This window comes from Lytechinus pictus, chromosome 9 (genome assembly GCF_037042905.1).
Source record: "Lytechinus pictus isolate F3 Inbred chromosome 9, Lp3.0, whole genome shotgun sequence".
Taxonomy (NCBI): Eukaryota; Metazoa; Echinodermata; class Echinoidea; order Temnopleuroida; family Toxopneustidae; genus Lytechinus; species Lytechinus pictus.
The window spans coordinates 9,402,164-9,424,703 of NC_087253.1; the positions used below are offsets into that span (position 1 = coordinate 9,402,164).

General features: G+C 36.0%; 1 protein-coding gene across 1 annotated transcript; it reads right to left on the reverse strand.

Annotated features, from left to right (window-relative positions):
* Positions 1-389: 389 nt before the first annotated feature.
* LOC129268825 (centriolar satellite-associated tubulin polyglutamylase complex regulator 1-like) lies at positions 390-19,595 on the reverse strand. The gene is made up of 7 exons (XM_064104614.1): positions 19,447-19,595; positions 10,282-10,384; positions 8,749-8,879; positions 7,433-7,603; positions 6,898-7,105; positions 3,846-4,022; positions 390-2,767 (listed from the first exon to the last, which is right to left on the reverse strand). Exons 1-7 carry the CDS (start codon positions 19,502-19,504, stop codon positions 2,704-2,706), a joined length of 912 nt encoding a protein of 303 aa, XP_063960684.1. The 5' UTR covers positions 19,505-19,595; the 3' UTR covers positions 390-2,703.
* Between the last annotated feature and the right edge of the window lie 2,945 nt (positions 19,596-22,540).

A 22,540-nucleotide genomic window follows, 5' to 3' on the forward strand; every position in this document is an offset into this window, starting at 1 on the left:
AATTAATAGAAGCACCGAGTTCACCTAGAGCATAGAGAAAAGACGCAGACAAAAATCACAAAGAAAAAAAGAAGCGAAATGATTTAGGAATAAGATGTTAACATAATTAAAGAGAACAGAGAAGGATACAGAGGGAGGTCAAGAGGAACGATAGGAGAAATTGAAAGTAAAAAGAGCTGTGAAAAAAGTACGGAGGAAAATAACTTGGAAGAATATCCAATTTATTTGAATGTGCCTGTGTCTATCAGTGTGTGGGATGAGTGTGTGCGTTTCTATGCAAATATGGTTAGGATACTTCTGAAAAAATTTCTTGAAATTTGCAACGACCCACTTCGGATGCGGCGCCACTGTATTTGGGTTCATCAGTCTAATTGTTGTAACATTTTTTTGGTTTCACCTCGGTTGAGTAGATTTCTTCAGAGACTATGGTATGATTTCGTTAGATGATGAAATGTGAGGGAATGGGGTGTCGGATTTCGTAGTATTATGAAAAGCATTTTTGCAAACTATTCCGAGTCTAATAATACTCCGGCAGAAGCTGAAATGTTATCTAAAAGAAAATTGATATTAAAAAAGGAATCTATTAACTCTTTGTCCGCCACGTACACTATCCCCTCTGCGCCACATTAATTTTGGGGTGCCACATTCAGAGGGAGTTTGCGTGCACTGTCTTATTCAACTCGCAATAACTTTTTACTGGTTTGCCGTATTGAAAAAAATTGTGTAGCAAAGTTTTAGAGAAATAAATACTCTTGCCAATGGTATAATTTTTGCTATGTATAATATCATAGATTTTGAGAATTTTAACTTTACATTCTGTTTCCAATTTTTCGTTTAGGAGGGTATTTTATACCTCTTATATTCAATACTTCCTAATGAAGGTTAAATTTCTAAGTTAGTCCATTGAAAAGATGTGTTCTTTAGCTTTCATTACATACCAAATCTATGTCTTTATGGTCATTATGAGCTAAGCAGTTTAGGATTGAAATGGGGCATTCAAAAAGAGTAAACTGACAATGAACTAAACTCTTCTATTGAAATTGTCCCTGGCTACTTCTCAATAGACTTCCCGTCTATTGATACTTTGATCCCCTTATTGTTATAGGGAGGTGGCAATTTGTATCATTCTTTTATTGCAAGGAAAGCAGTGCAAGCTATTGAAAGCTCATCTAAATATATCCTAAAGCAGTTAAAAAAACTCAATTTTACCCGAAAAATCTCTATGTAAACAACGTCGGCGAAAGCTATAACACGAAAGCTAGATTTGTAAACAATGCAATACACGCGTCGCTATTGTATGTGTGTGCACACAATTACAATTCAATGCATTCCGTATGCATTGTGTGCGAACTGTGACTTGAGTCGTCGTTGGCAGTCCGCTGTATGTGCCGCGAGTCGTCCGTGGCGGGCAAAGAGTTAATGAATAGTTGAATGAATGAATAAATAAATAAATGAACAATTATATTCATCAATTGATTACACCCTCATAGCAAAAAAATAAACGCCAACCCCCCCAAAAAGAAAGAAGGGGGAAACATGAGCGAGAAAATAAAAAGGTATAGGAGAACGTAAGACGACCGAGAGCAGACAAGGAATAGTTCAAGGGATCGTCACAGCTTCTCCCTCCATGCATCCCCCGGAACATGTTTTGCGCGCTCAGTGTTTTATGCGCTTCGCGTGCTGACTACCACCCCCTTGAATTAAATCCTAGCTTCGCCACTTATTTTAGACTTAGCTAGTTACCGGGAAATTTTTGGCTGTGCCCCTCCCCATTTCAGGCAGAAAAAAGTAAGAGCGGATGCAGAGAACGAACGATTCAAAGAAACGTTGGGGCCTCCGCAATTCGACATTTTTCTCTCCCCCCCTCCGTGCTTCACGCGGGAGGGGGAAAACTCGATGTGCAATAGGAAAGTTATGACATTAGTGGTGGGCTATACCAGGGTGAAAAAAAAAATTGATGTTTCAAATCACAGAGAAGAGCAGCTCCATATGTGCTCCTGAAAGAGAATGCTCAGTACTAGCATATGACACAGCCTTAAGAAAACATCTATTCACCAATAAACAAACTTTTGTGGGTTTTTTTTACTATGGGTTCAGAAACAAAAACATCATCTGATTATTGCACAATGTAAAGCTCACGCCATTCAAACAGGGGATTCACATGACAACCCAACCCTCCCCCATGGAAAAGTTATCATTCCTGAAAAGGTAATTGTCATCTGTTTCTTTACTGTTTATGTTTTGTAAGGACAATTTTGAGGAAACAGTACTAGTACTAACATTTCCAATGTGCTTTTTCGAATGTTAACAAATCACATCCATTGTTTTGAATACTTCTTTGCTTGTCACATTTTCAACTTCACATGTTGACGAATTCATTCCTGGTTGAGTTTTTTTGTCGCGTCTTGTCCTCCTCCTTTGATTTCATGAGATTCATACCAGATGGGAAAACAATCCTTATAAATCATTTGGCCTCTACATCTTACCATACCAAACAGCAAACCTTTAAAAAAAAAATATATATATATATATTTTTCAGACAGGGCTGCAGGTAAATCAGGTGCGAGTGTGCCAAGGAGATCAGGAACAAAGAAGCATCTATGTCCAGAGACATCCCAGTGACCAGGTTCTTCCGGATGACATCGGAGTCATCCACAGGAAGACTGGAAGGATTTGTTGAGCCTCGCATCCATCCCCCCGATCTCATTTCTCATCTTGCCTCAACGACATCCCTCCAAGTCGAGTTGTTGTATTCCGTTTGCTTTTCCTGAAAATAACAAAAAAAGATTAAATCATAACTTGGCATCTGCATTGTTAATCAATATTTTTTTAGTCAATTCATAATAGTCCTCAAAATTGGCATCATTTGGTCTACCACCAGTTCGTCCAATATCCACATGGTGTAATTGCCATTTCATCCACTGCTCATTTCGTCTAATAATCTGCTGGTCCAATAGCCATTTAGTCCATATACCATTTGGTCTTATTAGACCAAGTATTAATTAGGAAAAATTAATGAAAATAAAATGAGTATTAGACCAACTGGTTATGAGATGAAATCGTCATACACCAACTGGTGATTAGACGAAGCGATGATTGGACCAAATGGTTGTTGGACAAAATTTTGATGGACAGAATAGCATTAGACTAAATAAAGGTAGACCATGTGGTGAGTGGACGGGTTGGCAGCCGACAAACTGCAATTTACCTTGAAGAATTACTTCCTGCTCACTGCTGTTTAAGGAATTACTTCCTGCAAAGTTACTACAAGGGGAAGATCGGACATTTCTGCGATTTTTTGAAACGCTCCAAAACGCCCGAAAAATGCTCCTGGGGAAGGGCGCCCAACAGCGTTGAGTAAGTAAACCATGGCACATCGGCACACAGCTGTGTATTAAACATATGGGGGAAATGAGAAAGGGGACTTCGAGAGGGCTCAAGGGTGGTGCATGGGAATGATTCCAAATTTTAAAACCTAGAAACCTCTGAAATATATTCAGCTTTAACTTAAGAAAATAAAATTTAAATGTAAAAATTGTCTATTCCTTCAACCCTTCACCATTTCTCTCATATGTTTTGTACACAACCATCTTGCGATACGCAAAGGTAAAAAACGGTTGTTACTTACTCAACGCTGTGGGGCGCTCTTCCCGAGCGTTTCATTATGCGGTCTATGTACTGTCCGATCTTCCCCTTGTAGTATCTTTGCTTCTTGCCAGTACCCAGTTATAGTTAAGTTATATATCTGTAAAGCGCTTAGAGACGTCGTTCCGATGTGTTAAGCGCTATATAAATGCGGAATATTATTATTATTATTACCCATGTAAAATGAAAGCTCAATTTACCTTTCAAGAGGAGCAGACGGAGCACCAGATAACTCATCATACAGAGCTGACCTAGAGGGCAGCACACCGATTCCCGCATTGATTGCATCGTCTTTGGACAGCGCTACGAGGAAGCCATAGAAAGATGTTCGGCTGCTAGAGGAAAGAACACCTCGCAGGTCGGACATCTCCGGGTAGCTGCAATCAAAGATTCATAAATTCTGTTTTAGTTCTCAACACACTGAAGAAGTTGTCTCAATCAATTTAGACCCACATATTGATTCGTATCAATTTTGAAAAATTGTCAAACATGGTTTCAGTAGAGAGAGATAAGGTCTTGAACTGATATAGATGAATCCAGATTTCAGACATAAACCTGAAAAGACTGGGTTATTTTGACGCCTTATAAGACGGGGGGGGGGGAGGCTATGATCTCGGCCGTCAAATGCGCGGTTGCAATGAAAATCAACACACGCTGTAGCCATGGCAAGATCTAGAATACTGTGGGATCAAGTTCTTCCTAATTTCTCATTGCTAATTCATGCATGGAATCAAAATTTTGCTCTAATTAACTAAATAGGGCCCCTAAAATGCTATTTCATTACTCACAGACTCTTTATAGGATTCTGATCAAATGTACTTACAAAAAAATCAATATCACAATCATTTGTTAATCTCACCCTGGTTTTAACAAAACGATTGAAAACGAAACAAAACAAGTTACCAGAAATTACATTGATCCAATAACCATATTTGTGTAACTTTTATGAAATAGAGATATATAGAGATGATTTTTTTTTTTTTCAAAATTGTATTTTTTTAAAGAAAAAATCGTACTGATGTATTACTTTGGTTGCAAAAACGTACTGGTTGGCAGCTCTGCATATATAATGAGCTGTGACCTTCGACCTGCGGACTCCGAATTTGAACTTAGCCTGTATTTTGGTGTCATCTACCTACACACCCACATTTTTAAAAATCTGTTGAATATTTCATGTTATCATGCGGAAACCATCTCGCATATGTAATGAGCTGTGACCTTTGACCTGCGGACTCCAAATTGGAACTTATATTAAATTTTGGTGTCATCTACCTACACACCCAATTTTTTTTTTTTTTTGTTGAATATTTCATAAGTTATCATGCGGAAACCAACACGTATATTTAATAAGCTGTGACCTTTGACCTGCGGACTCCGAATTCGAACTTAGCCTGTATTTTGGTGCCATCTACCAACACACCAACAAATTTTAAAATCCATTAAATATTTTTCGAGTAATTGCGCGGAAACCAAGTGGGGGGAGGGACGGACGGACAGGGGCAACGCTTAATGCCTCCTCCGGACTTCGTCTGCGGGGGCATAAAAAGTCAGCTAGTGGCACGGTGAAAAAATTGATCGTAGCAGAATTAATGCAAAAAATGTAAAGGGGGGCTGGATCAGCCCCCCCCCCCCCCCCCCCCCCGTCTTATTAGGGTCAAGATAACTCTAGCTTTAACCGCTAATAATTCTGTGGATTCACAATACGGTGTGCATCTATTGCTTGCAGCGAACAGGCCAATTGTCTAACTTCGCGGTCGACATCGTCCGCATGCGCAGGCAGCTCACAGTGCTAGTGTATTGTAATGTGAATATGATGCTTCAAAAATGAAAACCATATGGCAGGAACTGGAAAGAAAAATTTCGCCCAGAAATATGCGGGGAAATTCCCTTCCACCTCCTGGGCCCTAGTAAACAACATATCCAGCTGAGCCGCATCGGCCAGCGCTGAATAATCGCATGCATTCATGCACTGTAGTACTAGAACGTGCAACAGATGTCGACCTTTTCCCATGAGGCATTGCAAATTTCGGCCTGTATGCTGCAACTGATAGACGGCGCACGGTATTGTGAATCCACCAAATGGCTTACTAAGGAGAACAAAAAAAGCATTTTCAATAAATAAGCCAGTTGCGTTGCTAAAGGCCCCGTCACATTGTTCCATGCAAGCCTTGCAGGTGAGCTGTGGGCAATCACATGCAACTCACCAAAAACAACATGTTTTGAGGGTGTTCAAAAATTTACTTGGGGCAAATTAGCCATGGGTGCGCATTGTGGGCAACGGCGTGCAAGATACATGCAAGATACTGTCAATGTCGGCGACCTGCCGCTAGCAAAAAAGTTACCGGCAAGGCCTCCGTGGAATGATTTGACAGAATTTTAAGACACTATGCAAGTTATTGTTTGCTTGACATACTTGCATCATCCGGTTTACAAATTACTAATGAAAAATGGCACACAACTAAAATGGTCCATGTAGGATTAGTGAAAAGGATTAACCCTAATAAGACTGAGGGCTGATTCAGCCCCCCCCCCTCAACATTTTTCTCGATAAATCTGCTGAGCAAAATTTTTTTACCGCGTCGCTTGTTGCCTTTTTAATTTCAAGTCTTGCACAACTTTTGAGACCAAAATTGCACCCCCCCCCCCCCCCCCCCCCCGGGTACAGGGATCCGAAATTACGCAACATTTCGTAAGAAAGAGGATGCAGACCTAAAATTGTGAATTTGTGTACAAATCTATTGCAAATAGAGTTTTTAGCCAAAATTCATAAATATATAATTATTTTGTCCTTTTACTGATTAAAATAAATTTATTTCATCTTGTTTAGGGTACAATTAAGTCCCCGATAATATCTATTGAAAAAAAAAAAAGTCGAAAAACAAAGAAATACATAAGAAATTTAAAAACAATAAAATATGTAAGATAATAAATGTGATGTTGAATTTTGGGGGTTTTTTTTAATACATTTGATTACATTCCTTTAAAGAGTCTGAGAACCAAACATTTCCATTTTAGGGGCATTATTTAGTTAATCAGAGCAAACTTGATTTTATGCATAAATGAGCATAATTCACAATGACATTTTTCACAGAATTTGATACTATAATTTTGTAGATTATGCCATGGGTAACACATATGTCAATTTTTGTCGTGATCGCACAATCAACGGCCAAGATCATAAAGGGGGCTAAATCAGCCCCCCCCCCCCAGGTCTTCTTAGCCCAGTCTATTAATAGGGTTAAATGAGCACACCTGAACTTAGCCCTCTGGCATTCCTTAGAGATCGCATCCAGGAAATATCGGGTGTCGACCCCTTCAGGAGGAGGGTGATCTGCAGAGGACTGCGATGGCTTCTTCTGTTGCCGTGGAGATGCCTCGCTGGGAATGTAGACGGTCTCTCGTGGGCTCTGGGCGGCAGAGATCTGACGTTCATAGATATCCAGACACCGCTGAAGAAATTCTACAATCAAAAGTCAACAAACATGTAAGAGCGTACACATATAATAGCCTCTCTGAAAAGATTGATGTCTAATACAGACATATATCATACTGTACTTAAGAAAGGGCCATCAATCGTGGGCTATAAGCAGCAGAGATCTGACATTCATAGATATCCAGACGATTAAGAAATTCAACTTTGGTAACCGAAAATGATTGTAAATTTTGCTTTAAACTCTTAAGTGATTTTTTTCTTAAATGGAAGGGATACCTTCACTAATAATTTAAAAATATTTAAAATTTATAAATCTATCCTTGAATCACTTGCAGAAGAAAGGAAGATTCTCACCGTCATAGTAAAACTGAACTTGGAAGGCAAAGAGGAAGTCAGCAAACGATGTCAGTGAGTCCATCGCATCTTCGAGGAAGATGATCCTTGCTGTACGATGGACTGGGTCAACAGGAAAGTCTGGACAGAGTAGACTAAGCAGGGAGTGGTATTCACTGACAGTTAGTAGATCTTCACATGTATGGGAGAACAAATGTACGTAAAGAGATGAATATTTCCCCTGAATTTGGGTTAATAACACAACTTGCATTGACTCTGTACACGGAATCACTTTTTGAGCAATTTTGGACCCGACATGCACTTACAAAGTGTTGCGTAATTTTTCAACTGTGTACTACCCAGGCATCGCAAATTTGGTCTCAGAAGATGTTCAAGGCTTGAAAGTAATAGAGCGGTCGTGTAATGACGAAATTCATCAAGGGGGCTCAATTGACACCCTCCCAAAATAAGAACTCAATTCTAAGTACAAAGACAGCATTTATATATCTTTTTGTTGTTAAAAATGAATTCCTTGTCCAAAATAACAAAGAAATTGATGCAGTCATTAAAGAGCTTGTGCAGAAGCCGAGATATACAATCTTGAACAAAAAGGGTGGGGTCAACGACCTTTTTGCCCCAAATCGTTTTTTGGGCTGCACCCCATCAATGTTCGACCGATTTTTCCGAAAAAGGTGTCAAAATGCTCAGGGAGCACAAACTGCAACTTTGGAATTGGTCCTCTCTGTGATTTGAAACATTGACATATTTTTTAACCCTGTACAGCCCACCAAAGTTATGGACCCCGTTAAGACTCACTGGCTGAATATATATAATGTATTTGATTTGTACCTTTTTAGGTATACTGCCTAGTTTTGATTTTTTCATTCTTCGCTCATCCCCCCCCCCCCTCTATTTCACATTTGTCCACTTTCCCTCTCGTTCTTTACCCCGCGATTTTCCGCTAATCTTTGGCTTATCCTTTGTAGTCTGATTTTTTTTTTTTATGTAGTGTCCGATCTCCTTGATTACTAGTTTCATAATTACTTTAAGGAACCTGCAGACATTACAAGCTCTGCTTTTTATGCAGGTTCCTTCATATTTCACTTTATTTACTGCCATTATACATGTTATATTTTGTATTTTGTATATAATCAAATGTATTTCTCAATTGTATTATGTTATTATTTTGCTATCTTGTGAAATGTGAAGTATGAAAATAAATTCAATTCAATTCAATTCAATAGTGAGTGAATAGCAACTTCAACATATTTCCCCATCCAATACAAGGATTCCTCACTGAACGGGACATTCACATTCAAATCTACTATACATCTCACCTCCTTGCTTGCCGATGTACTTGAAGCATCTCCAAAATAGCTTGATGAAGGCAGATCGGTTGTGGGGCGTGGAGCGAACATAGTCATACTCCCTATACAACACATTGGTACCTTTCAAGATACTGGTGAAACTGTAAGGTGAATATATGTATTTTAGATGTTTAAAGGAGAATGAAACTCTTGGAGCAAGTTAGCTTTTGTGAAAGCAGAAAAATCAAAGAATAAGATCAACAAAAGTTTTGAGTAAAATAGGACTAGCAATAGAAGAGTTATGAGCATTTGAATGTCGAGATCACTAATGCTATGGAGATCCTCACGTTGGCAACGCAACCAAGATCTATGATATCACAGATGAACAACTCTCCCCCTTTGGACACTGAAAATATACCCCAAAACATCTCTTTTTGCTCATTCTAATCATATGACAAACGATTCATCAATGATATAATGTTGTGAACCCTCTGTACTTGTCCTCTCATAAAGAGAACACCTCACCTTGTGATAGATTCTATAAAAGTGAGAATATAAGTGAAATAAGTACCAAAGCAATTAGGGAGTTGTACGTGTGTGACATCACAGATCTTGGTCATATTGCCAATGGGAGGATTTACATGGCATTAGTGATCTCAATATTCAAATGCTCATAACTTTCTTATTATTCATTCAATCTTCCTCAAACTTTCAACAATATGTTTCTTTGATTTTTCTCTTTGATATGGATTCAGCTGGTTTCAAGGGTTTCATTCTCCTTTAAGAAAATAAACAGAATACATCTCATCTCTTCTTGATTTTCGCAAACCTGGTCGCTCTGGTCTTCGCTCTTCTAAGACTTCTACTCTCGATCTTTCTATTCAATAAACCGGACGGTCATGGGGAGATCGTGCATTTGCATCAGCTGCTCCCCGTGTATGGAACAATCTTCCAACTAAACTAAAAGAGTGTAGATCAGTAGAACATTTCAAGGCCAGTTTGAAAACTTATTTAATGGCCAAATTGTAAGTGTACCAGTAGTGAGTTAAGTTTATTGTAAGCGCCTTGAGCACCCCTAATAGGGTGGATATGTTTTGCGCATTTATAAATGTCTTGTTATTAATTTTTATTATTAATGTTTCATAAACTGTGCACACAGATATTTAGAAGCTAAAATGTCCCTTCATTACAGAAAAAAATAAAAAATCCCAGCCTGTTTAATTCATTGAGCTTTGAATATTACCTTATGCCATGGATGTTTATAAATAACAAAATCCTTTACAGATTCAATGAACATTTTTTTTTCATAAACTTCCTCAAGATCTTGAACCATCAGTAAATGGTATACATGTAGGTTCAACTGAAGAAAACACTAACTAAAATGCAAAATTGTACAAGATTATCAAACGAGTGACATTCTGCATTGAGTATGGTATTACTATGTCAACCAAATTTGTTTCATTCTAATATTTCTCCATCTAATTACTACCCTTAAGTGAAAAGTGAAGGGTCTCATGTTTTAGAGATGCTATCCAAAAGTTGATTTTAAAAACGTGATCTTACTATTCTTGAAGAAAGATGGCTGGATCTGCTTTAGGTTGATCGTCTTTGAACTCTAGCAACTGGGTCACTGCATCTTCTAAGTAGGTCAGCACATGATGGCGCTCTACAGATCAACAAATTGACGAAAGGAGAGTTGCTTAGATAGCAATTTCTACAGATCAACAAATTAATGAGTTGTTTAGTTTGCATGGATCAACAAATTAATGAAAGGATTGTTTAATAAAGTACAAACCAGCTCTAAAGATCAACAAATTATTGAGAGAAGAGCAGTAGAGTTGACCAGCGCTAGGCCTGCAGATCAACACATTAGGCCTAATGACAGTGTAAAGTTTACAAGCTCAACGGACCAACAAATTAATGAAAATCATTTTAAAAAATCATCACGGGGTCCTCTAGGCTACCCCCACCCACACTAGTACGAGGTTAGTATGCTATATTAACCTCTGTACACCGAACCGCGTTTGGCCCTGGATTTCTATTCTAGTCGGCAAACATCGCTTCATTATAGAAGTACATGTAATATTTGCCAAAACTCCTTCTCGCTTCTCATTGGGGCTCTTTCTGGTGAGTAGCCATACAATCATTTTTTTTTATTACAAAATAAAAATCATACAAAAAAGAGCAAATTTGTAATAGCTCGGCCCGGAAAGTACCTTCGCATCTCTTCTACGGAAATAAAAGGAAGCCCGATGGTGACGCTAATAAATTTCACAGCTTTGATTCAGCTCCTCGGTTCTGTCTAAATTCTTTGAATGTGCAATTCTTATGATTACTTGATTAAATATGGGCACCAATAAATGAAATAGCTTAAAAAACATTATATAACATTATTATTGACGATGATTAGGCCCCTACACTTTTTTGCAAATTATAGAAATAATTATAATTATAGTAATTATAATTACAGGCCTTATAATAAAATTTTGAGAGAATAATAACTATTACTGTAATAATTGTTGTTATAAAATAATTGTAATAACAATTATAATGAAAGTAATCATAATTGTAATAATTACTGAGACAGTAATATCAATATGTCATCAATAGTATATATTATTATAAAAATTATTATAATTATAATTATAAAAATAATCATTATTATAGTAATTATAATCAAAGGCCTTATAATTATTGAGACAATAATAATTATTATTTCAATATTATTATTATGAAATAATTATGATAACAAATATAATTATAATGATAGTAATTATAATTGTAATAATTATTTAGACAATATTATAAATGAAACTAAAATAATTATTATTATTAGGAGTGGGCTATACATGGGTCAAAAATACTTTTTTTGTCAATTTAATATGGCAACAGTTTTTATCTATTCCTTGTAATGTATCTCAACATGAAATGACAATATTTTTTTTCTCGGGTCCGAGAAAAAAGTGTGCCGGGCCAAAATCCAAAATGGCCGCCAAAACCCCCCAAAATCACAGTTTTTGCCACAATTTCTTTATTTGGTGGTCTTTTTCTCTGGTTTTGGTGTCTATTCATATGTTTTGGGGGGCAGGCAATCTGTTTTACCTGAAATGAGTACTTAAAAACTATTTTTTGTAGAGTTAAAGGGTTATTTTACCTAAATTTACACATTTTTAGACCCATTTTTCAGCCCAAAATTAGGTTTCATCGTCTTGTGGTTCTTGGATATTGGACGATACGAGCTCCACAATAGCGAGTAGTTCCATATGCTATATTGCTCTTATTCCTCTACTTTGGATTCTACGGATATTTACAAAATATATCTTTTAATATTTAAAAAAAAAATGTTATTTATCCATAGGGGCCATACAGTATACAATGTTGTACATACTGCACTGCATACATGTATGTCCATGCATTGAACACCATGGCACGGTCTTCAGGTACTATAGTGTCATAGAAATTACCTCTTGAATTAGATGCCTCAGAAATTGAAGATACTGTATGTTTTGACTCAGAAATTAAAGACATGTTTTGTCAAATATGCTCATTCAGGGGGCGGAGAGGGGAATGGATTATAGTCAACCCCACATTATGGCATTCACATGTACACTGTGGCTATTCTGTTACCATTATGGTAACTTTGCCATTTAATTGTAACTTGCATGGGATCCTTGATTCTGATTGGCCGTTGATAAGCGTTACCATGGTAGTTAACTGACAACATAAACATAGGGTAAGACACAACCAGGTAAAAACAAGCCTCCAAGGCTCCAAATGGAGAAGATAAGGCTAAAAATGTGATGTGTGTACATGTACATGATGTTTACACTGTATGTGCGATTTATGTTTATCATCGGGTTACATATTTCCATCATGTATATCAGCTAACAAGCAATCAAATTCACAAGTCACAATCTAATTCTAAACCTCAGGAGCTCACTTACACTATAGTTTATATACAGGACTTGTTTATATATGTCATGGTGGTCAATGCATGGATATATATGCAGTGTAGTACAGTACATTGTGTACCATATACAGCCCCTATGGACAAATGACATAAATTTCGCAAATATCCGTCAGCCCCAATTTAAAGATATAAACGCTCTATATCTATGTGAAGCTGCTTACTACTGTTCAACTGGTATCGTCTAATATCCAAGAACCATGAGACAATGAAACCTAATTTTGGGCTGAAAAAAGGGTCTAAAAATTAGTAAATTTAAGTAAAATCACCTTATAACTCTACAAATAATGGTTTAAAAGTAGTAATTTATGGAAAAACAAATTGCCTGCCCCAAAAGACATATGAATAGACACCAAAACCAGAGAAAAAGACCACCAAATAAAGAAATTGTTGCCAAAACTGTAATTTTGGGGGGTTTTGGCGGCCATTTTGGATTTTGGCCCGGCACACTTTTTTCTCGGACCCGAGACAAAAATATTATCATTTCATGTTGAGATAGGGTAAAAGGAATACAAAAAAACTGTTGGCACAGTAAAACAAAAAATCACCCATCTATAGCCCACTCCTATTATTATGATAATAATAATTATTATAATTATAATAATAATTGGGACAATATTGAAACGATGAGACAATAATAATATCAACAATTTTATTCAGACCACAATAACCATAATGAGACAATAATGAGATAATAGACAATTGAAATCAATCTGTCTTTATTTTTTTTCTAAAAATCCTAAGATTATTATTGTAATTCTCTTTCTTTGATTACGAATTATACTCATTGAAAACTTAATTTCTAATGTTCAAGCAAAAAAAATCAATATCAAGTCACATTTACCCTGTGCACAAACCTACCACAGGACAATTACACCCGAAATAGGGTTAGGTGTAGATTTTTGGATAGGGGTACAGTGTAGTTGTCCGGGGGTGGGGGGTGGGGGGTAATTGTCCAGGGGGGGTAATCATCCAGGGGTAGTTGCCCTTGAACCAAAGAAATCATATGGCAATATGTCAAATCAATCTGAGTACTTTAAGATTTAAATAAAAAGCTTGTACAATTCCCCATAAGCTATGTATTATAAATGTGCCATGCTCAAAACAAAGAGAACTAGATTTTAATTTGTCATACGGAAAAATTAGGTGGTCTGTCGTATAGATAGATAAACAAAAAAAAATACTTTAACAAATATTAGATCGAAAGATAGAGAAACAGACATACATATTCAAACAGATACATATAAGATAATTATATATATATATGGATGGATGGAGAGATTAATGATAGTTGGTTATAGATAGACAGACAGATAGACAGATAGATAAATAGATAGAGATGAGACAGACAGATAGATTGATATAGAAAGATAGACATATTCAAACAGATGGATATATATTAGATAAATAGATAGATACCCAGACAGACATACATATAGATAGATAAAGAGATAGATAGATAGATAGATAGATAGATAGATAGATAGATAGATAGATAGATAGATAGATAGATAGATAGATAGATAGATAGATAGATGGAGACAGGCAGATAGATGGATAGGTAGATAGACATATTCAAACAGATAGATATATATTAGACAGAGAGATAGATAGATAGGTATATATGTCATGTAGGTAGATAGACAGATATATAGATAGAAAGATGGATATATTTATAACATAGATATCGGATAGATAGACGGATATGATTAGATAGATAGCCAGACAGACATACATATAGACAGATAGAGACAGGCAGATAGATGGATAGATAGATAGACATATCTAAACAGATAGATTTATATATTAGACAGATAGATAGATATACAATGTAGGTAGATAGACAGACAGACAGACATACGGATAGATAGATAGAATGAGAGAGAGACATATTCAAACAGATATATATATTAGACAGAGAGATAGATAGATAGAAAAAATAGATAGAAAGATTTATAACATAGATAGCGGATAGATAGACGGATATGATTAGATAGATATAATATGAAAAAAGTAATTATAATCTGTTTATTTTGCAATATTTTAACTATTATTTATTAGAATTCTTATAATTGATCGTGCGCAAGACAGTAAAAAAAAATATCATGTTCACCCTCGGACTCGAACCCGTGCCCACATGATTGAATGAGATGTAAGTCTGACGCCTAACCGATTGAGCTAGAATATTTCCCATAGACTTTACACGTATGCAAAATACGGGAATCTCAAATCCAATTTTGCAAGTGAACTACGGGCATGATCCCGGCATCTGATCGAAAAATGAAGGGAACACTTCTGACAGCTTAGAATCTCAGCTACATGTACAACATACTACAAGATCTAGGATAACTGACAAGAAAAAATGGAGATATGGCTCACGAAATAAAGGAATGTAGAATCCAGTTTTGAGAAAAAGTCATGTCCCATAGAAATTACACGCAAAATGAGTAAAAATTACGTGCCTTTATTATTAGCCATTTTTGAGGATGATCCGTTTATTAAAATGAAAAATAAATGCAATAACTTAGAAAGAGTAAGACCTAAGCTACATCATATCCAAAATTGGGGCCTGTTGCATGAAATGGTCTTTCGTAGAACCATTCTACGTAAGAACGAAATATCGCTCAACTGTTTCACAAAGCTGATTTGGGCGATACGAAGAATGGTCCTTGGAAAGACACCTCCAGACATGTCCTACATAGGCATGATCTTCTTTGGACACCACCCGCCACCATCGGCATTGAAAGAAAATGCGTTTACGGCAAGCCACACTGACATATCACCTTTAAACATTTTGGGGGGTCATTCGATTGCACTCAGATGCATTTTATCTTGGATGGGGCTTGGATGGCGCCAAGTCACGTGGCTGGCATCAATTTCAAAACAGAGGTCATTTTTCTCCAGGGTAATCTAGGCCCAAATATATATTTTTTAATATGCTTTCTTTTACTTCCTCACATTTCTCCCTCTTTCTCCACCCCCTTTCCATTTTTTTTAAACCAAACTTGAAATATTGAAAGCGGCGGCAACCTCTCTGACCCCCATGCTTTATCATTAGATAAATATTATGAAAAAATATGTATGGTAAAGAATTAACATGTGTTTATAACATTCAGCAAAAAAATAAATGAATGAAATAAAACACGATACAAAACTGAGATGTTACTAAACATGCTTAATCGTTTCTTTCTTTTTAATTAATTTTCTTTATCATGATTATTTTTTGCTGAGATTGATGTCAATCAATGAAAATTGTTGAATTGGTGTGAAGGTGATGAATGAAAAAAAATCTGCCGGTAACAAAATAACTAATTGAATTAAAAATATTAAGCCTATAGTTTATGAATCCATCACAATCATTACAAATAAAGTTAAGTTCATTGTACCTATGATAGACAGGGTTGTGGAAAGTCCATACGAAAGTAAAGGCTCATCGTAGGGTAGGCCATATGTCACGTTAAAGCAATGATGTCTCGACTCCTTAACTTCATGTTGAACATAAATCTTTTTTATATTATTGAAGCTTATGTTATTTAAACTTCCATAAAATTATCAACTTTAAACGTAAATGATCATTGTCATTTTAGCATTGTTTCTGTAAATAGTATTTTTCCCCGTTAAATTGATTTCACATATTTTTCTATGTTTTATTATTGTAATGCTACTTTACCCACTTGACATGTTTGCAGCAAGTTTCATATTTTGATTGTCCTTGGTTACTTAAACTTAATTTTCATGCAAATGTATGTTTATACTCCAAACACTCACATTTGTATTTGCGTTATATCTGATGATAAAATAAATAAATTCGATTTTTCACACGCAGCCTCTCATATTTTTCCTTATAGTCTCATACAATCAGACACGTTGAATTGATTTTGTTTACTCCATTCAAACCCCATTTTCCATCAACAAATATTAAAAGCATAATTTGCAAAATTATCACTTTAGATGAGTATTCTATAAAAGTCCGAATATTGAAATAATATAATGCTGAAATTACTTAGTTACTTCAATTTTTATTTTTAGATAGGGGAAATAATTAAATTAAAATTTCGATTTTATCCAGGTATGCTTGTGAATCTTCAATTTTTGTTCTCCTTTTACCTCATAAAGTAAGCTCCACATCATTTCTACTATCGGTAATAAACAACAAATTATTTGATCTCCATTAATTGAAATAAATGATTTTATGAAAAGTCGTCATTTCAAAATAAAAAGGTTCAGGTGACGATGAAGACTAAATATTTTTTCGATAATATCGATATCAAACGATGTCGCGGACTTGGAAGACAAGATTGCCTTCGTGAAACGGAAAGCGCTGATTTGTCGCCAATCTTCCTATCTCGGAAGAATGGTCCTACTCCTAAAAAAAGTCCTAGACCTAGTAGGAGTAGGACGTTCCTACGCATCGCTCATCTCGTCGTGCACAGGCCCCAGGACTCCAGGAAAGAAGTAGAAGGATCAGCTCAGCTCATACTACTACTAGTCTAGAGTTGCATGCGTGGTGCCTCGATTTTCCCGTGCACAGCGGCAAGGCTTGAATCCTAATCAAAACAAAAGTAGACGGTGCGGTGAATATTTAAAGTAGACGGTGAAAAGGGGTAATTTTTCATGAGGAATCTGCTTATCACATTTTTATTTGCCGCCAAGGTAGGCCTAATCCTTTTGCAGCAAATGTAAACAAAGAAAATTGGACTCCAAAACTTGAGACTGTCTCTGAAATTGGATACCAAAATTCTTTACAAAAGTCTCTGATATTGGAGATAATCTCCCACATTGGAGACAGTCTAGTCTCCAATATTGGCCTTGCGCCTCTAACGTTACTGCTGGTCTAACGTTAGTCGAAATTACAAAACAATGCCTTTGGCTTTTGTTCTTAGAATTTGAATACTCTACCGGTAAAGCTTACGCAACATCTACATTTGAAAATGATAGTGCTTATCCTAATGAAAAATCACAAAGGTCATTTGAGAAAAGTTGATCATGAGCTAACCGTGAACTGGCTTATTCACAGCTCAGCAGCTAGACAGGAATAACCGTCGTTTCTGGGGATTTATTCAACAATTTCTGACATTTTACTGTAATCCCCATTTACCGACGGTAGGGTGTACGTGTGGGCTCGCATGTGTTCTCATTCCCTCCCTTTTGTCAATTCACAGTCCAAAGTTTGATGTAATTTTACACATCGAATTTACAATCTAAGGATGTATAAACAACAAACTTTTAGACCTTGATATTTCAATGTTTTAATACTTTAAACGATATAGATGAAAAAGGCATGAAAAATATACTTTACCGATGTTTAATTGGGTTGAACACGATAAAAATGGTCAAAATGGCAGCCAAACTATAAAATATTTACGAACGAACGTCAACAATCACGAATGTGATATCGATATTGCTTTCGATATTATACGATCTGCTCCATATGCGAACGAAACCGAAGATAAACGATACTAGTTATACTAGTACTAGTACTAGTTATAATCGCGATATATCGATTCGAGACATTAAGTTAATAACGATAATGACGTCATTCAAGATGGCAACTTGCAAGAAAAACCGTCAGGTCAGGTGAAAATGTCTTAGATGACAGATTTCTCAATCATCCAGAGGATTTTTTTCAATAACTCCGGCCCAAGGTATGCAATTACTTAAGTTATTTATATTTCCCTGATAATGGAAACCATGAAACTTTCAATTTTGCTTAAAAAACAGTTTTAAATCGCGATCTATAAAACGCTAGTTCACTATACGTTGGCTGTAGGTACGGGGCCCCATCCCCTTCAGTCTATGTATGGTGAGTGGAGCCAACGTAGTTCAGCGGAACAACCAAAATACAGAGACTGAAGCTTTTGGTCTACTCAGCAGCATGTAGACCAAAAGCTAATTGCATACCTTGGGCCGGAGTTATTGAAAAAAATCCTCTGGATGATTGAGAAATCTGTCATCTAAGACATTTTCACCTGACCTGACGGTTTTTCTTGCAAGTTGCCATCTTGAATGACGTCATTATCGTATTAACTTAATGTCTCGAATCGATATATCGCGATTATAACTAGTACTAGTACTAGTATAACTAGTATCGTTTATCTTCGGTTTCGTTCGCATATGGAGCAGATCGTATAATATCGAAAGCAATATCGATATCACATTCGTGATTGTTGACGTTCGTTTGTAAATATTTTATACTTATAGTTTGGCTGCCATTTTGACCATTTTTATCGTGTTCAACCCAATTAAACATTGGTAAAGTATATTTTTCATGCCTTTTTCATCTATATCGTTTAAAGTATTTAAATGTTAAAATATAAAGTTTTAAAAGTTTGTTGTTTATACATCCTTAGACTAAGTTACCGGGCTTAGATTGTAAATTCGATGTGTAAAATTACATCAAACTTTGGACTGTGAATTGACAAAAGGGAGGGAATGAGAACACATGCGAGCCCACACGTACACCCTACCGTCGGTAAATGGGGATTACAGTAAAATGTCAGAAATTGTTGAATAAATCCCCAGAAACGACGGTTATTCCTGTCTAAGCAGCATGCAGCAGCGCGGCGCGGGGTTCCATATCCGGATGCTGTGGCTGTGCCATGCCCAGGCCAGGCCAGGCCACATGCATGCCTTGCTCGGCAGCGCAGACGGCGGGTTGTTTTGCAGGTTCGCGATAACATTATTATTAACAACCGCGGCGAAGCTGCGAAGCCAACTAACTTTAGTATTATGAACTAAAGCAAACCATTTGCACATATTACCAAGATAATCTTCTGGTGAAATAGAGAATCTCTCCAACATGCTCAGGTGGATGCTCATTATTGACTGAAGAACTGAGTCTTTCAAAGTTTCATTCACAAAATGTTAAATTACACAAGTCAAGTGTCACTGTCACTTCGTCTTCGCGATCGACCGTCTGATACCCAACTTAGTTTACATCGGTTACAAACGCAGAGGGCGCTTGTAATGGATTTTTTTTTTTCGCCTTTTAAGGGCAGCTAGCCAAAAGATAAAGAAAGTCTCAGAAATGGATGTTATGTAGTATCTCATTAATACGGTAGTCTTTCAGAAATAAATGGTCTCTCAGAAAAAAAATGCCGTTTATTAGAAATAAATTAAATTCCTCAGAAATAAAAGTAGTATCTCAGAAATCTAACTATCAGAAATGAATACATTACTTTAGACGAATAGTACATAAGTTAGAAATAAAAACATTTAACCAGAAATTGATATAATTGAGAAATAAGAGACAACTCAGAAATAAATCTATTCAATCATACAAAAAAAGATTTTAGAAATATAAGACTCATTCAGAAAAAAATGTCGTAATTGAAATAGCAGTATGTTTTACAAATGAATGTCATCGTTAAGAAATAGATAATCTCGCAAATAAAACAAATTTTTAAAATAATAGAAAACTTTAGAAAAAGATAACTACAGAAATAAAAGCAACCACAGAAATAAAGACAACCGCAGAATTATAAGTTAATGCTGAATTAAAAAAATTCTTGGAAATAAACACAATTACAGATTTGCATGCCTTACGTTAAGATAATTTATGTAGGATGAATAATAATTATTGTTTTCTGGGTTGCCACGCAGTCAAGCTTAACTTATAGTGGCAACCCCTGCAACCTTCTAAAAATGCAATTTTGTTCAATGTTTTGCTTGTCAGTTATATGTATATTGTTATTGTATTTTCTTTGTTAATGTGTTTATGAAAAAGTGTTGCAGAAACCAATAAAAGAATAAATTAAATTAAATGTTATAAAAATAATATAAGTTAGGGCCAGGCCGGAGGCCCGGGAAGGAGGCCACCCCCCCCCCCCCCCAACACAGACAACTCTGGTGGTATCACGAGAGTAAAAAAAATGAGTATCTTTTACCTCCCTGATGTAAATAGGTTCGTGCAACCTTGATGTTATCGTAAAAACTGCATATATGAAGAAAAGGGGCGAAAGGGGAAAACTGCATGGAGAAAAAAGAGGGAAAACTTAAAGTTATACATTCACGGTAAAATGTGTTCTTTTGGTAAATATTCATGAGACCATTGGTGTCGACCAGTGTTCGTGGTGGCGGGGGAGGGGGGTTGACCGAAAAAAAAAATCATTCTCTGTGAGGTTTTTTTTATTATTATTTAGTTTAGGGGGCGGTGTCATTGGCATTGCAAAGCCTACTCTTTTAAGGAGCGAGATATGGCGTAAAGGGCCAAATTTAGTTATAAAAAAGCTGCGAGCACTAAAGTAAAAAGTTTGACCATCTTAATAGAAAATTTAATTTTGTGATACATTTTGACATGATATTTAAAAAAAATGTTTCCTTTCTTTGTTTTCTCCTTCTTTCTTTAAGGGGAGGGGGATCAATAGCCCCAAACCCCACTTCTGTATGCCAGTGGGGCGGGGATTAGTCTTTGAGACCTAAGTTTGAACATGGTTTGAAGTATCATGCTATATAGCTTTGTCCTGAATTATTCGAAAAATTGACCTAAAATAAACAATTTTTGCGGACTCTTATAGGCCGTTTTCATGGATGTTCATACACTCTTTCAAATTTCATTTCTCATTTCTTATACTCATTTTATATCATGAACATAAATTAAAAAAAAATAAAAAAACTAACGCAAAAAAAGTGTTATTTCAAAGGGTGCACATGGTTAAAAAAACGAAGAAAACCTTCGTGCTTCGCAGTGGAGAGGTGTAGATTTCAAAAATATAATGTCATATAAAAACATAAATATGAATAATCATGTTATTCTATTCTATTTTACCCCTGGATCTTTTCAATATTTATTTTTCATCCATTTTTTTGTAACAGTTTTCGAAAAGAATGTTTTTCATTCAAATAGCTACAAACATAAGTGAAAATCACGAGTAAAACAATTTCAGCGCTCATTATGCGCAACAGATGCGAAAGTTGCTAACTTCACTGATACTACTACTACTACTCCTACTACTACTCCTACTACTGCTACTATTACTACTACTACTACTACTACTAATGATAATAATAACAATAATGATGACAATGAAAGTAATAATATCAATTATAATAATAATAGCAATCATGATGATAATAATAATAATAATGATATAGTAATAATCCTAATAATAATAATAACATTAATAATAATGATAACGACAATGTTAATGATAATGATAATAATAATGATAATAATAATGATAATGACAATGATGATGATGATAATAATAGTAATGATGATAATAATTATGATAATAATAATAATATTAACGTGTCGACCACATGATTCATCATATTGGAATATTATAGTGTTCAACGATAAATTATTTAGGTGATGATAATGCAGGGCATCCCCCACCCGAAATATTGGGGGGTATATCCTCCCATCATACCCCCCCCCCCGGATCGACACCCTCATGCACTGGATCCAGGGGGGAGGCACAGCCGGCCCGTGCCCCCCCCCCCCCCGGCCCCCCCCCCCCGGCCTGTCAAATTCCTCTGGGACATCAAATGCCTCCCCCATTTGGAAATCCCGGATTCGCCCCTGCCCTCATGCATGATAATATGTCTCTTTCATTTCTGATTCATTATTTTTCTTTGAATCAGGCTTCACGTCAGGAATAACGCCCTTAACGTCATAAAATTGAACGTTGATCTATCCTTCAAACGTATTGTTCTTTATCACAACAACTGAGGCGGCTATATAATAACAATGTCCAACACCATTAAGCAAAAAAAAAACATTGTGAGAATGAATGCCTTTTCCCGATTGTATATATAATTAGCATTTCTTTTAAATAAAATGTCTGAATCTATTTTTTTTTTTTTTTGATTCAGTTTCAATCTGCAAAAAGCATGATGGAAATGGTTTCCAAA